The sequence below is a fragment of the Sus scrofa genome, chromosome 5 (genome assembly GCF_000003025.6).
Source record: "Sus scrofa isolate TJ Tabasco breed Duroc chromosome 5, Sscrofa11.1, whole genome shotgun sequence".
Taxonomy (NCBI): domain Eukaryota; kingdom Metazoa; phylum Chordata; class Mammalia; order Artiodactyla; family Suidae; genus Sus; species Sus scrofa.
In genome coordinates this window covers 29,239,970-29,257,026 of record NC_010447.5, presented here as the reverse complement: position 1 = coordinate 29,257,026, position 17,057 = coordinate 29,239,970, and the positions used below count along the sequence as shown (strand labels likewise).

Genomic DNA, 17,057 nt, shown 5'->3' with positions numbered 1-17,057 from the left:
CAGCTGCCTCCACAGCTGGCTTGAACACTTGACCTATCCAGTTTAAAGTAGACCCACCAATCTAACTATCTTCATAAACTGACAGCTAAGAAGTTATCAAAACCCTAATAAGCGCCCTATTATTCTAACATGAAATAGACTTAACTTTAAATTTCTCCTTGACTTTTATGTAAAATCCAGTTACAAAAGAACTGACCAATGCTAAAGGAAAAAAAAAAAAAAAAGGAATTTCAATTTCCTATTATGTGAGCAAGATAACTAAGTTGAATATGAATGGAAACATTTTCTTCTTACTCATAACATACAAATTTATGAAGAAAAGGCATCATCAAGTTCTTCATTAAAAAGCTGTTAACAAGGAAATTAGGATGCAGGAAATACACAGACATTTAAACAATAAGGCTTGATCCTCTGTCCAGGAAACACGTGGCCCTTGGACTCTTCCTTCTAACTTAGGACAATAGGCCAAACTCAGGAGCATTACCTTGACTATCTGAATCCCCATGGAGTCATCATCGGGATTACTCCTTTCATTGAAAGTGAAGCGCATGGTTTTGTCCCAGTCAATGGCTATACTGTGCAAATAATGATCTGCCAAGGTCAACCAAACCTGAAATATTAAGAAAGAAGAATGATAAAGTAAAAGACATAATTTCATCTTTTTTTTTCTTTTTTTTTTTTTTTTTTGTCTTTTCTAGGGCCACACCCGTGGCATATGGAGGTTTCCAGGCTAGGGGTCCAATCAGAGCTGTAGCCATCGGCCTACACCAGAGCCACAGCAACAAGGGATTTGAGCCGAGTCTGCCACGTACATCACAGCTCACAGCCACGCCGGATCCTTAACCCACTGAGGAAGGCCAGGGATCAAACCTGCAACCTCATGGTTCCCAGGTGTTCTCTAACCACTGAGCCACATCAGGAACTCCTCAGCTTTCTTTATTAGGAAATAGTGACTGCATCCAATAAGAAAATGACAGCTATTCCTAGACCAGATAGAGTTCACATGTAGAAATCTCTAAGAATCTCATTGAGGGAGTTCCCGTCGTGGCGCAGTGGTTAACGAATCTGACTAGGAACCATGAGGTTGCGGGTTCGATCCCTGCCCTTGCTCAGTGGGTTGACAATCCGGCGTTGCCGTGAGCTGTGGTGTAGGTTGCAGACGCGGCTCGGATCCCGCGTTGTTGTGGCTCTGGCGTAGGCTGGCGGCTACAGCTCCGATTAGACCCCTAGCCTGGGAACCTCCCATATGCCGCAGGAGCGGCCCAAGAAATGGCAAAAAGACAAAAAAAAAAAAAAATGAATCTCATTGAAATGTCTGGTGTACTAAATAGCACCAATTAGGAATTTTCATTTTTTTTATTTCAATGAATATTTATTGAGCTCCCACTAGATATCAGGCAATGATCCAGCCGCAAGGGATACTGTTAAGAAAGCAAAAATGATTTTCAAATTTTATTTCAGTTCATTACAATAGCTATATTATCTTGTGAGCTTGTTACACTTGGCTTTGAACTGCTCTCTATGCTTGGGCAAGAGCTACCTGGTCACTCGTAGAGAATGGCCTTTTTTCCACCAGGGAGTAGAAAAAAAGGCCTCTGTTGCCTTTTTTTTTTTTTTTTTCTACAGCCACACCTGCGGCATATGGAAGTTCCCAGGCCAGGGGTCAAATCGGAGCTGCAACTGGAGACTACGCCACAGCCACAGCCACACAAGATCTGAGCCGCATCTGTGACCTACGCCGCATCTTGCAGCAACGACAGATCCTGGAACTCACTGAGCGAGGCCAGGGATCGAACCTGCATCCTCGCCAGTACCATGTTGGCTTCTTAACCCACCTAGCCACAATGGGAACTCCCTGGCCTCTGTCTTTAAAGCATCCCTCTTTCAAACACAAAAAAACTGACAGATGGGTTCTCATAATGAATAACTTTTTTAAAGGAGACACTGGAGGGAGTTACCGCATAGCTTAGCAGTTAACAAACCCGGCTAGAATCCATGAGGATGTGGGTTCAATCCCTGGCCTTGCTCAGTGGGTTAAGGATCTGGCATTGCTACGAGCTGTGGTGTAGGCCGCAGACACCTCTCTGAACCCACACTGCTGCAGCTGTGGCATAGGCCAGCAGCTGTAGCTCCAATTCAACCCCTAGCCTGGGAACCTCCATAGGCCATGGGTGCAGCCGTTAAAAAAAAAGCAAAAAAAAAATTAAAAAATGAAGGAGTCACTGGATATTCTTATTCCTTTCATTACCTTATCCTGAAAAGCTGTTTCATAATGCAGGGTTTGTTGTTGTTGTTGTTGTTTGCTTTTTAGGGCCACACCAGTGGCATACGGAGGTTCCCAGGCTAGGGGTCCAATCAGAGCTACAGCTGTCGGCCTACACCATAGCCACAGCAGTGCCAGATCTGAGCCACATCTGCAACCTACACCACAGCTCACAATAACACCAAATCTTTGACCCACTGAGTGAGGCCAGGTATCGAACCTGCAACCTCATGAATTGGAATTCGTTTCTGCTGAGCCATGACAGGAACTCCCATAATGCCATTTTTAATGTATTTCATAATTCTGTATCACAGCATTCAAAAGTTCCCAGGCCAGGGACCAAACCTGCATCACAACAGTAACCAGAGCCATCACAGTGACAATGCCAGATCCTTAACCGATAGGCCAAAAATTCCCCACAATGCCATTTTTAATGTACATTTCAAGGAATACCCAATGTTCAAATTCTAGGAATATTAAGACTAGGTTTATAGGTTAATAAGAGAGTATTCCAAGTTTTGATATTGAATATAATTTAGCAGGAATAACACTGGTTGGAGTTCCCTCATGTCTCAGCAGATTAAGGATCCAGCATTGTCACTGCTGTGACTCTCGTTACAACTGTGGCATGGGTTGGATCCCTGACCTGCGAACTTCCACATGCCTTGGGTGTGGCCCAAAAAATACATAAATAAATAAGGAACAACACCGATCATTATCTCCAGCCAGACTTCTCTCCTAAGCATCATGATCATGTGTCCAAATGCCCACCTAACACCTCCAACTTAGACATCTCATAGCCGCCCCTACCTTAACAGATCCAAAAGCAATCATCTAACCCACCGCCACCCCAACTGCATAGACATATATACAAAGACACGCACCTGCTATTCCTCTCTAGGTAAATAGTAAGTACCCTTCCAGTAGCTCAGGGCAATCTTGAAATCATCACTGACATCATCCTTACACCCTATATTCAATCCAATAGGAATTCATGTCAACTCAGCCTTCAAAATACATCTAGAATCTGACCCCTTCTCTCCATCTTCTCTACCACAACCCTGATCCATCTCTTGCCTGAATTATTGCAAGTCTCCTACTGGTCTCCTTAAAGCTGCCCTTGTCCCTTCTGTTCTCAAGTTAGTAGGCAGAGTGGTCCATTTAAAATATAAGACAGGAGTTCCCATCGGGCTCAGCAGAAACAAATCTGACTAGTGTCCATGAGGACGCGGGTTCTATCCCTGGCCTTGCACAGTGGGTTAAGGATCCAGCATTGCTGTGAGCTGTGGCGTAGGTTGCAGACAGGGCTCAGATCCCGCATTGCTATGGCTGTGGTGTAAGCCAGAGGCTACAGCTCTGATTCGACCCCTAGCCTGGGAACCTCAATATGCCTCAGGTGTGGCCCTAAAAAGACCAAAAAAAAAAAAAAAAGAATGAAAGAAAGAGAAAAATACTTAAAAAATTATATATATATAATGTCATATGGTGTTATTCCCCTGCTCAAACCTTCCCAATGCTTCTCATGTCACACTGCGCAAAAGTCCTATTATGGCCTATAAGGTCCTACACGATCTGCCATCCCCTAAGGTCATCACTTTACCTCTATGGCCCTCTCTCCTTTGCTTTCCCATTTGTTAATGGGCTTCAGCCACCCTGGCCTCTTGCTTTCACTCACATACTCCTGAGATGGTCTCCCCTGGGGGGTTTCCTATTTGGAATACTTTTCCAGCAGTTAGATACACAGTCACCTGCTCATCTCTTGAAGGTAAGCAAACCTCTTTAAGATATTCAAACATCCCCTTGCCATTTAAAATGCTACCTGCTTCCCTCCATTCCCCTACACTCTCCTTTTTCCATTCTCTGCTGTATTCCTATGCATGGCATTTAGCACCATCTGAAATATTTTGTATTGTATTTTTTGTAAACTCCACGAGGACAAAAATTTGGGCCTGTTCATTTGGTTTTTTGTTTTTTTTTTTTCTTTTTTTCCCTACTGCCATATCCTCATTATGTGTAGAACAGTACATGGCATAGAATAAATAGTTAATAAATACCTACTGAGTTAATGAATAATGAAGAGAAACAGATTTCAGATTACCAAATCTAGAATATTCTTTTTGACATTCCAGATGCTTCAAAGAGGGACAGAGTGATGGTCCTTTTGTATTTTAGTCATGCAAATCCTCCTCACCTTTCTCCTCCATTCCTTTGGTATTCCTGTTGAAAGTCTGGCAACTGCCTTGAGAGCATCATACCACTAGAAACAAAGAAGTATTGTCAAAGTGATAATATTGACCTCGTTAAGCACTTTTCAACCTTCCCCCCATCTTGACATTCATAGAGTATGATAAAATTAATACAGCATCCTGCAGTAAACAGTCAGAACTTCTTTCCACCAGATACGACGAGTCTAAGGGCTATGACTGCCCCCAAGCTCCCCCACCGAGGTACCCTTAACACACCTGTGATCCATCTGCAGTATACACACAAGGTTGGGAAGTGCTGGTTCAGCAATCAAAACATGTTATTATAGATTTGGAACGATAGCATTTAGTTTTAAAAATTCTTTTCACACTTGAACCATTAAAAGAAAGTGCAAAAGTTTTTTTTTTTTTTTTAATGCTTTCTTGCTCATTTGTTTGTGGTCATTCATTCATTTAAGAACGATTTTTTTGTCTCTTTTTTAGGGCCACACCCTAAGGCATATGGAGGTTCACAGGCTAGGGATCAAATCAGAACTATAGCTGCCAACCTACACCTCAGCCACAGCAGTGCTGGATCTGAGCCGCCTCTGTGACCCATACCACAGCTCACAGCAATGCTGGGTTCTTAACCCACTGAGCGAGGCCAGGGATTGAACCCACGTCCTCATGAATAACCATTAACCACTGAGCCATGACAGGAACTCCAAAAGTACAAACCCAAGCCACATAGCCACACAAATTATTATATCTATTAATTTTAAAAACTTACTCATCTTCTTATGTGTATCCAAGCACATGCTAATTTCCCTACTTTAAGAATATATCCTGGTGTACCCTGTAAATACCCTGAAATAAAGGTATTTTCAAAACCAAAAATAAAATTACCTGCTGAAAACCATTTTGACCTAGAGATGGCTCAAGAGTGAACTTCAACTTCGTGTCAACTCCTAAAAGAAAAATAAATAATTAACAGTTATTTGGGGAGAAAATATGCTATAACAAAAATAAAAGTAAACATTAACCTGATTCTACTGAGTCACCATAAAATTTTTACAACATCTATTTTTACCAAATTGACATAAGTTTTGTTAAAAGAAAAAGAATATTGATTATTCAAATAGAAAAAAATATCCTACGGTAATAGAATGGAGCTTGTCACACAGAATGGTGATTTCTTAGCTGTCTGGAGTAGTACAAAAATGAAAAAAAAGACACCACAGGCTTGGAGTCATACAGACGTCCATTCAACTTTGGTTTCTAGAGACAAACAAATTATTTAACCTGCCTCAATCTCAAATCTTTATCCTTAAGATGAGGATAATATCTACCTCAGTTAATTGCTGTGATGATTAAATGTAATTAGTATTTATGAAACTTAAGAAGAGAATTCCAGCACAGTCTAATTAGTATTTATGAAACTTAAGAGAATTCTCCACCTACTGGATTTGTTTTCTAGCACACTTGCATGGACGAAATCTAGTAAGGAACCTTCAGTGAAATATCAAAAGTTATAAAAAATAATGTTACTACCTTCCCACTTGTGGAATAAACCATTTCAACAAGACCATTTGGAAATTTTCATGTCTTTTAAAATTCCGTCATGATAGACTTATTCATGAAGATAAGTTTGAATGTTTAATTATAGTCTACAAGATAAAAGTATAACTGACTTCTATTTCCAGGTTATCTACAACTTTAGATAAACTTCCTTGACTCAAACTCCAAATCTATGGAATAGATTAAATAAATAGAAGATTATAGAAGGACCATATGTTATATTCATATTGGCTTTTTCTTTATTATTAAAGTGAAATTACATGACAATTTTTATTCCCACTTAAATTGTAGTAAAAATAACTTAGTCAAATCTGAAAATGCTACGTGTTCTTTTTCTACAGTTTCAAAATCAATGAAATGACATTTTGAAACACTTTTAAAGTGACATTCCTTAAAAGTTCAAGGACCAAGACACACCAAACATTATCAATAGTGCTGTTTTACAATTGACTGTCATTTATGATGACATTTTTGCTTCTAAAACGTTGAATGGTAGATTAGGCATACTGAAAACCTCTTCACATCTTCCACTACTTAGGGAATGATCTTCAGAATTTGTCCAATTATAATAATACACTTGTCTTTTTAAAAACATACATATGGAGTCAAGAAGGTGAAAAGAGATGTGTCTGATTCACCCAAGCTTATGACAGGATGTAGAGACTGTTCCTGGAGTCCTGAAAGAGTACTATGAGTAACATACATGAGTTGGGTCCCAGATTTCTAATGTCAAGCTGTGTGTGTTAGAGAACCCCAGGCATCCAATCAGTGACCTGAAAATTCTTTTCAGTGCTTCAGGACCAACACCGTATTCTGCCTAGATGGAAAAGATTTTCTTTTTCAAAGGCATTTGAAGCACCCTTAAGATCCTCATATCTCTGAGTTGGTTTAAATGAAGTCCTGCCTCAGTAGAGCACAATGATATAGTGGCCAAGGGAGTGTCTCCAGCTGGAGCACATGATTTAAGACCTGATAAAACGGACCTCTTTGTGAGGTTGCTGTCCAGACCACAGGGTGCTGAATGGAGGAGCGTGTAGTCATGACGTTTGCTTTATTTTAACAAAGACCAGGAAATTCAGTCCCACACTCTTATCCAACCGGCCTAAAAGCCTCAGATTCCCTGCATGTATGACCGAATATGCTCTCTTGACTTTTTCAGAGTACCTGCTGGGCATCATGCCGACTGCCTTGCAGCGCTGAAACCCGGCTGGGCTTAGCAAAACCACAACTATTTTCTCACGATCAAAAATGAGTCCCAGGATTTAACTGGAATTGATCATTCCCTGCTTGCATGCAAAAGCTGAAATCAGGTCATTTCCACCTCTTCTAACTGAATAAGGGCGGGGAGAGGTTTATGTTTCATTTGGTAATCACTGGCTGTTTCGGATTCAGAAATACAAAACACTTTTAACGTGGGAAGGAGATTTCTTTTCTTAAGGGTAAAGGAAAACAGTGAATAACTACTATGGTCTCTGCAACTAGACACTTCCTTGGGGAGAAAAACAAAGAAACCACGAGCTTCGTAAGGCAGCGACGCGTTCCACCCTCTGGGGCTCAGTGCCTGAGCTGATTCTCTCCTGCAGCCTCAGGAAAGCATGTCCCCAAAGGCGCTGGGAGACGGGGAGTTGGGGGAGTATGAACCCGCCTGGCGGTCAGCTGGTGCCACTCTAGAGACAAGTGTGCACTAAGCACGGGTACGAGTACAGCCGGCTCCCTCTGCTGCCACCTCTAGCCAGAAACCCCTATGCCCAGGGGTCCGCGCCAGGGCCGGGCTCATAAAACCCCGGGGAGGGATCCCCGGTGGCGGAGCAGGCGCGGAGTTATGCAGCCTGAAGAAGCACGTAAACACGGACTGACTGCAGAAAGGGCCTAGCCTAGCACAGCCGGGAACGGTTTTAACCTATAGAAAAGATCTCCACTTTTCAGTAGTGTTTCCTGCCCCCTCTCCACCCAGACACACAAATTAGAGGCTCCTGGCGAGGTGATTCTGACACTCATGAAGCAGGGGGGACCCTCAGGAAAATGCACCCCATATTTTTTCTTCGCAGCCGTTGCCTTCTCTTCCAACCTCAAGTAACAAACCTGTGACTTTCTCCCCCTCGCACACCTTTTTAAAGGTCTAGCTTCTTGTGAGGCCGGAGCACAACTGGTTACGCGGCCTCTGAGAGCCGGGGCAACCGCCAGCACTTTCCCACCACGCGGAGAAGGCCAAGCGCACAGCTCGCCAGCAGCTCCAGGCACAAGCAGAGCGGGAGAGTGCACAGGCCGCGGGGTGGGGGCGCGCAAGCAGCCGGCGGGAGCAGCCAGTCCTCCGCGCCTTGGGAGGCCGCTGCCCTCGCTTGGGCCTTGGTCAGTGCTCTTCCCTCCAAGGAAGACCCCGTCTCACCAGCGCCCAGCCGCGGTACCCGGGCCCGCGGACACTCCCTAGCCTAGGCGGGGACAGAGACACCAGCTCCGGGGATGCCACACTACTTTCCGGTGCCCCATCTGCCGCCTCGGGTCCTCACCGGGCTCCAGGGTGCAGAGCAGCCGGGGCGCGGTCCGGGAAATGCAGCTGCGCTTCTTGAGCACATTGCTCAGGATGGTGCCCACGCCGCCACCGCCGCCGCCACCACCACCACCCTGGCGCTTCAGGCATCTTCCTCCGCGCCTCAGGGAGCCGGTGAGCTTGTCCTGCCGCATCTGAGAGCTCCCCGGGCTCAGATGCAGCCAGCCTCCGCCTGGGTCCCCACTGCCCCGCCGGCGTAGCGGCTCCACGCGCGGGGGCTTAGTAAGACCACCTAGCCTAGGTTCTCTTGGGAGCAGCGAGAGTGTGGCAGGCGCTCAGGGGTCAAGGGACCCTGAAGAGCACCGCGGGCACTGCCGAGCACGAGGCAGCTGGCAGGCATCTGCAGTGCGGTGCTTGCAAAGCTGAGGCAGGAGAGGGCTTGGGGCGGGGAGGAGGGCGGGAGCAGTGAGCGAGCGAGTGCTCCAGAGACTGAGGCGGCGCTCCCGCCCCCAATCCCGGCATCACCGTGCGCAGGCGGGGCGGCCTTAGATCCCTAGCGCCCAGTCGGCTCCCAGCACCTGAGCCTGGGAGCCGTGGGCCCCTGAGCGGGTGGGTGAACAACTAACTGCAGCCGGGACCAAGAGCGGCGACAGAGATGTGCGGGCTTCTCCCAAGATCTTGGAGGGCCTGGAGGAAGCACCAAAAGAAGCAGGTCTCAGGTGCAGAACACCAGCGAGACCAAGTGCCCACCCCATCCGAGCAGCGTCGAAGATCTGTCAACAGATGGCAGGACGAATCCAGCAGCACAGCAGAGAAGTTGGTGGATGGTGAAGCACCACCTTCGTACCAAATTTTGTTAAACTATTTCCTGGCATCTTAAAGAGGAACGGGGGAGCACGTTAAATTTGTTCTTATTATTCTATATTACTGCTATTAATATAAAGTGTATAAATTATTTATGTTAAGTAAATATATAATTATAACAATAATAATGATTGTTTCTTTTGGAAGAACAGATTTCAAGATAAAGGTGATCCATTTAAAAGCAGATTTTTTTTTTAAAGTGCTTCCCCTATCTCTCCAGCCAGAGGCATCAGTATTTAGAACTATTAGCAATAATTACTTCTTAAAAAGTCATCCTTAAACCATGACATTACGACATTCACCAATGGAATATTAATCATAAAGATGAATGAGTCATAAGAAAGAAAGGATATAGAGAGAAATACAAAGATATTTGTACACGCTTATATTTAAAAAAGGAACACCAGGTGGATTTTTTTTTTTTTTTTTTTTACGTATTTCTATGGAAGGGAAGAGAGAGGAAGAGAAAACAGATTTCTCTGGATGTACCTTACATAGTTTTGACTCTGGAATAACATGTTATATTAATAATATTAACAAATTGCACAAAAAGAAAGTCCTAAAAATTGAAAATGAATGGAAGCAAATGTACGCAGCTAAATACCTTGTTGATAGCCTAAGAACAAAGAAAAAATGAGTAAGTTGCTTTATAGTATTATTACTGTTCATAAGTGGTGGTATATATTCTAAGGGCAAGTAGAGCTGCAAAGAAATCTTAAATGTCATTCAGTAGAATTATTAATAACATCTGTTATTTTTTTAAATGCTTATGTATATTACAGGATAACCTAAATAATTATGTTAATGTCAAAAGGAACCAAGATGTTTTCAGTGTAACAGAAAATATGAGTGTGCAAAGAAATTGTTTTTTTAATCCTGCAAGAGTATATTTAAAATAGAAATAAGAGTTTGAACTCATCTTTTTTTCTTTTCAAAAATACATGGAAAGCCACTGAATAGGTTTAGAACTAAGCACAACCAAGCAGCAATGAACACCCTCAGCACTCAAGATGTGGTCTCTAAAAACCACTCCTCACTAAAAGGAACCACGGCCCCTTTGAAGTGTGATTGATTCCAGATTTGGGCCAGAAAAAGTACAAGATGAGCCTGAAACACCTTGATGAATTCAGGAAGGAAGGACATGCTCCAAGACTAGTGGGGTCATATCAAAAAGACATGAGAACCACATGAATAGGATATTACTGGCCAAAGATGAAACACTTTAAGCATCAAGAAACAATGGCTGCCAATCAACAGATGAATGGATAAAGATGATGTGGTATGTATACATACTCAGCCATAAGAAGGATGAAATAATGCCATTTGTAGCAACATGGATGCAACTAGAGATTATCATACTAAGTGAAGAAAAAGTCAGAAAGACAAATACTATATGATGTCACCTTTATGTGGAATCTAAAACATGACACAGATGAACTTATTTATGAAACAGAAACACACTCAGACATAGAAAACAAAACTGTGGTTACCAAAGGTGAAAGGAGGTAGGGAAGGAAAAAATTAGGAGTTTGGAATTAGCATATACAAACTACTATATATAAAAAAAAAGTTTCAACTTATAGCACAGGGAGCTATATTTAATAACTTGTAATAAACCATTGTGGAAAATTTGAATGTGAAAAAATATGTATATCAGTATAACTTAATTTGCTGTATATCAGAAATTAACACAACATTGTAATTCAACTATACTCTTTATACATTAAAGGTAATAAATAAAATATTTTAAAAACAATGACTGCTATTGATTGAAAACTATTGAGTATTTTTTAAAAGCATTCCTAATGGTATACTGAAAGAACTAAAAAAAGAAGTCACTTATATGACTCTGGCACACTGTTTTGTAATCAGTACCTTCTGGACTTTGTGAATCGACCATGGGATTTGAGGACAATGTCAGAAATAACACTGAGCATGAAATACACATTTCATGTAAAAGAATCTGTTAAAATGAGATTTGTCATCTGCAAAAGTAAAGCCCAGTGATAGGGCTATGGAAGCTATTCGGTTATGCCGGCATGACTGAGATAAAGATGGCTTGAAAAAGGTGGTACTCTGCCTCCTCACCTTAGAAGATGAGGTCACTATTGAGCCTGGTCGTGATGAACGGTTTGGCTTAGATTTCCCAACACTTCATACCAAGCTCGGGGACAGAAATCTAAGGTTCATCAGCCTGATGTTTATGGTTTCAGCACATGTTCATTCTCCTTCAACTTTCTCTTAACCTTAATAAGAAGTCCACTGACTATTCTGGCCTGAGAATAATCAATGAAAGATGTCTGATGTTCAGCTTCAGCCAGTTTTTTAGAGGGCACCGCAGACCCCCCGGGTGAAGATGGTGACGAACACCCAGAGCGAAAGGACGAAAAGGAGAAGGTGAGGCAAAACCTCAAAACAAGCTGGGAACTGCACGTACAGCCTCATCTTCCAGCGCTCTCATCTGCTCACGTGGCAGCGAGTTTGTATTCTCTTTTAAGAAGAAAGCCTATTCACGCTCTCTGTCTAGCCCTGGGCCAGCAGGAAGGACGGCCTTGCCAGCCAAGAGGAGGAGCAGAGCTCCGCGCTACAACGCGGCCTCTGGGGTAGAGGGGAGGACATCCAGGGCTGGCTGACATCTGCCACTCAGACTACCCTGCTCCCTTTGGCTCAGGCTCCAGGCTCACTAAACAAACTTTTGATTAGCATCTGGCTTCCCATAGGAACTTTGCACCAAGGAGAGAGCACAGTGACCAGTCAGCAGCAGTTGGTATCCCCAGGTCTGCTCGACTCTCAGTGAGCTGAAGAAATCAAGTCTCTGGGCAGCCAAAGCTCCAGTGTAGACTCTACACTGCCAACCCACCCAAGTGTGTCGTGACTGACAAAAAAGCCTGTCTCTGAAACTCTTCTTCAGTTACAGCACCTTTCTTGGTGATAAGAGCTTGTTTACTTTCAAGATGAAAATTCTATTTCATTCAAATTCATTAAAAGGAAAAAACTGGGGGGGGGGGCGGGGGTGAGGGTTCAAAAAAAAGCTATCTTGAAAACTTCCCATTCTGGAGTTCCCGTTGTGACTCAGCAGGTTAAGGACCCACATTGTCTCTGTGAGGATGTGGGTTCTATCTCTGGCCTCGCTCAGTGGGTTAAGGATCCGGCGTTTCTGTGAGCTATGGTGTACATCACAGTTGCAGCTCGGATCCAGTGTTGCTGTGGCTGCGGCGTAGGCTGGCTGCTGCAGCTACAACTCTGATTCAACCCCTAGCCCAGGAACTTCCATATGCTGTAGGCAGGGCTGTGAAAAGAAAAAATAAATAAATAAATTCCCATTCTAAACTACATAGACGTTGACCAAAAAAAGAGAGAGAGAGAGAGAAAGTTTCTACCATTAAAGCAAGATGTAACGAAGGAATTAAATAATATTATTTTGTTTACATTGGAGAGGAAAGCCAAGACTGCCAACTTTTGTAGCAAACAGATAATTAAGCACTAAAATACAATGCTCTAAAAACAGCCATGGCACAAGCCTAGCATTATATTTATTGTATGACTCATAGTTTCTTATTCATGTCTGGAATATTGTTTTCCAAAAGCAAAAGATGTCATCTGAAGTCAACGTGCAGAGGAAACAATGCCAGCATGAACTCTGCTTGAGGATCTCAGATGGTGAGATTTCCAGCCAAAGCCAACCTACCACCACTCTTTACTAACTGGGCGATCATTACTAATAATACCAGCGAATTCACATTTGGGCAAATCGGACTTGAGCATGGTCCAGAGCAGTAACGGTTTAAGCTAAATTTGGGAAGAGGAGGGCTCCATGAAACCTTCGTCTAGGATGAGAATCTGTTGTTTGGCTTGCTGAAGGAAAGGAGTGCTTTGAGGAACCACCCCGAATGGCTCTGAGAGTCCAGTATCCATGGAACATCCCCAGGAATGCAGGCTCCTGGACCAAAACAAGGAAATAAGAATCACTCAGCGACCTCTGCATCTTCGGGCCTATGTGCTGGCAGTGAAGCTTCCTTGAGAGCAAACTATTCCTTTAATGGAGAAAGGGGACAAGTCGGAAGGAAAAGTAAATGGAACATAAGAAATAAAAGGTGGAGTTCCTGTTGTGGCTCAGTGAAAACAAATCTGACTAGTATCCATGAGGATGCAGATTCGATCCCTGGCCTCACTCAGTGGGTTAAAGATCTGGAGTTGCCTTGAGCTGCGGTGTAGGTCAGAGATGCGGCTTGGAACTGGTGGTGTTGTGGCTCTGGCGTAGGCCGGTGGCTACAGCTCTGCTTCTACCTCTAGCCTGGGAACCTCCATGTGTCACAGATGCAGCCCTAAAAAGACAAAAAGAAAAAGAAATAAAAGCTATGTCCCACAGGGCTTCCAGAAGGGAATCAGGTTTGGGACTTCTGTGATTCCCAAATGCTGCTACTTTAAAAAAAAAAAAAATCCTTCTTAAAATAAAAAGGGTCTATGTTTTAATCTTCAGGGACTGAACAGAGCCCATGGTGACAATTACCAAGAGAAAAAGCTCCAGAAGCCTGCAGTGAGGAGAAAGGAAAACCACAGAGAGTTGGCCTGTTCTGGAGAGCTGGGCCTGGAACTCATTCTCATGGCTTCAGAACGAGCACTCTGGCGGCTCTTTTCCAGCCCACAAGCCTCTGAGGGTGAGAAGAAATTGTACCTGACATCAGGCCCAGTGCTACCCCCCATTGGACAAGAAAAGGGTACGTCTCTGTATTTGTGCTAATGAAAAGGGTGATGGTCTGATAGCACAAAAGTCAATCTTCTCAGAGTTCCCGTCATGGCTCAGGGGAAACAAATCTGACTGGCATCCATGAGGACGCAGGTTCGATCCCTGGCATCGCTCAGTGGATTAAGGCTCTGGCATAGCCATGAGCTGTGGTCTAGGTTGCAGAGGCAGCTCAGATCCTGCATTACTGTGGCTGTACTGTAGGCCATAGCTACAGCTCCGATTCAACCTCTAGCCTGGGAACTTCCATAGGCCATGCGTGCAGCCCTAAAAAGCAAAAAAATAAAATAAAATAAAAGGCGCTCTTCTCCTCTCTGCTTTCCCCACAATTGCTGAAGTTCTGTGAGCAACTCCTAAATAGGAAAAGTAATATCTTCTGAAGAAACAGTAAACTGTGACCAGTCCCATAAGAAGTTAACGCTATCCTCAGATCCACCTAAAAGTAAGGCCTTAATAAGTAGTTCTTTCAACTCATTATCCAGGATGGAGCCCACACAACTATGAGCTCATGGTGACGAGCATCAAAACCATTTTCCTTTATGAAAGAGAAAGAGGCAGGGCAGCAGGAAGAAATGAAGGGGAAAGGAAAAATTTTACAAGGATCCAATACATCACGTGATGGACATGGCACATTTTGTTTTCTATTTGTATGGTTTCTCTTCTTAGTCATAAAAGCCTATTTCTCTACATAAATCTACCGGCATCCTTGAAGACAATCAGGTGAGGCTTTTGTATTTCATCTCAGAGAAAGGATTCTGTCAAGCGCGAACAGAGAAGCTTTGAAATGCAACACCAGATCACAGCACTGCCTTCTCTCTTTTTATGCTTTCACGGGACCATTCTTTTAATCAGATATTTTCAAAAACAAAACCACTGCTAACAATCCTCCCTCCCCCCGAAGCATGCTCAAATTTCTTGGATGGAATATTTTGAGAATAACCAGTTTTACTTACAGACCAGAAAGTTTCACACTCAAAACTTGCCTAATATAAAAATTTAACTCCTAGCTGGAGAGAGGTCCCATTTCAGAGTACCATACTGGAAATGTGTGTAAAAGCCTGCAGCCAAGTCCATGGGACCTTAGACACAAAGCTAACCCAAGATTTTCTATTTCCTAGGAAGTTTTTTCTTGCTTCAAAATAACTGAAATTGATTCCATAACATATGAGGTATATTTATGTTGACCATATAAAGATGCCTTTATATTTCTTTTATTCAATCATTCATTAGTGAAATAAACACTTATTCCTCAACCGTGTAGGAAAGGCACTGTGCTATGGCCTGTGGGGAATAAAAGTATGAATTCAGTACGTTCTCTACCCTCAAGAAGCTTATAGTTTATTGAGCGACAAAGTGGGTAGTGACAGGACAGTATGAAAGATTCATTTAAAATACTATGCAAAGGAGTTTCTGTCGTGGCACAGCAGAAACAAATCAGACTAGGAACCATAGAACCATGTAGGTTCGATCCCTGGCCTTGCTCAGTGGTTTAAAGATCTGGAGCTGTGAGCTGTGGTGTAGGTCACAGACCCAGCTCGGATCCTGTGTGGCTGTGGCTGTGGCATAGGCCAGTAGCCATAGCTCTGATTAGACCCCTAGTGAGGGAACCTCCGTATGCCGTGGGTGTGGCCCTAAAAAGAAAAAAACAAATAAATTTTAAAAATAAATAAAATACTATACAAGGAGTTCCTGTTGTGTCTCGGGGTAACGAACCTGAGTAGTATCCATGAGGATGCATGTTTGATCCCTGGCTCGAATCAGTGGGTTAAGGATCTGTAACTACCATGAGCTGCAGCATAGGCTGCAGATGTGGCTCAGTTCTGGCATTGCTGTGGCCGTGGCATAGGCCAGCAGCTACAGCTCCAAGTGGACCCCTAGTCTGGGAACTTCCATATGCTGCAGGTGCGGCCCTTAAAATGTAAATAAATAAATAAATAAATAAATTACTATGCAAAAAAAAGATTGCTACAATTTATGTCAAAGAGAATCCTGCCTATGTTTTCCTCTAGGAGTTTTATGGTATCCAGTCTTTTTAATTCAATAAACATTTATTAAATGTCAAATATATCTATAATTTTGTAAAGTTCTGACTTGACTAGGCAGTAGATATTATGGAATTATATTAATTCTTTTTTTAATTTTTTATTGCAGTATGGTCGATATGGTCTTACATTTATGTCTTTAATCTATTTTGAGTTTATATTCACATGTGATGTTAGAGAATGTCCTAATTCAATATTTTTACATGTAGCTGTCCAGTTTTCCCAGCACCTCTTATGTTTTTTTCTCCATTGTATGTTCTTTCTTGCCACTGTTGTATATTAACTTACCATAAGTGCATAGATTTATTTCTGGGCTTTCTATCCTGCTCCCTTGATCTGTGTGTCTGTTTTTGTGCCAGTACCACACTGTTTTGGTTACTATAGCTTTGTAGTATAGTCTGAAGTCAGGGAGAGTGATTATAGCAAATATTTTACAATAACTAAAGTGGAGGATAACTTTTAAAACTTTGAACCACTATATTGTACATCTGTAACATAGAATATTATGCATCAATAATACTTCAATAAAAATTTAATTAATCAAATACTAGGCAAGTACTTGGAGGAATACCATTATCTCTATCTCCTCCTAAGTATTATACATTCCAATGTTTTCCCGGGGCTTCATTTTATTGACCTATTAAATTTCACCTAAAAGCAGGCCAAGAACAAAGCTCATCTGCATTCTTCTCACAATTGTGATATTCAGGTCTATACTTGCACATCAGTAGAAGTGGAAGCCTGAGACCCATCACTTTAGAAGATGAAATAATTGTTCAACCTGGTCACAACTGATGATGCAGCTCAGATTTCCCAACCTTTACACCAAGCCATGTTGACTTTTTTTGACACAGCTGAGGGATATGAAAGGAGAGGTTTCTCATACCTACTGATG

The 17,057-nt window shown here is 42.7% G+C and overlaps 1 protein-coding gene across 7 annotated transcripts in view; it reads right to left on the bottom strand.

The window, feature by feature from the left end:
* Positions 1-17,057, bottom strand: part of TBC1D30 (TBC1 domain family member 30) — a 92,268-nt gene that overhangs the window by 41,375 nt on the left and 33,836 nt on the right. For 4 of the 7 annotated variants that reach the window (XM_021091949.1, XM_021091948.1, XM_021091950.1 and 1 more), the window contains exons 3-5: positions 5,353-5,414; positions 4,455-4,520; positions 485-610 (exon numbers count right to left, since the gene is read on the bottom strand). In XM_021091949.1, coding sequence (XP_020947608.1) covers positions 485-610; positions 4,455-4,520; positions 5,353-5,414 — 254 coding nt within the window. Of the gene's footprint in view, positions 1-484; positions 611-4,454; positions 4,521-5,352; positions 5,415-8,531; positions 9,751-17,057 lie in introns of those variants that run through there. The other 3 variants (XM_021091952.1, XM_021091953.1, XM_021091954.1) reach the window with 3 other exon arrangements.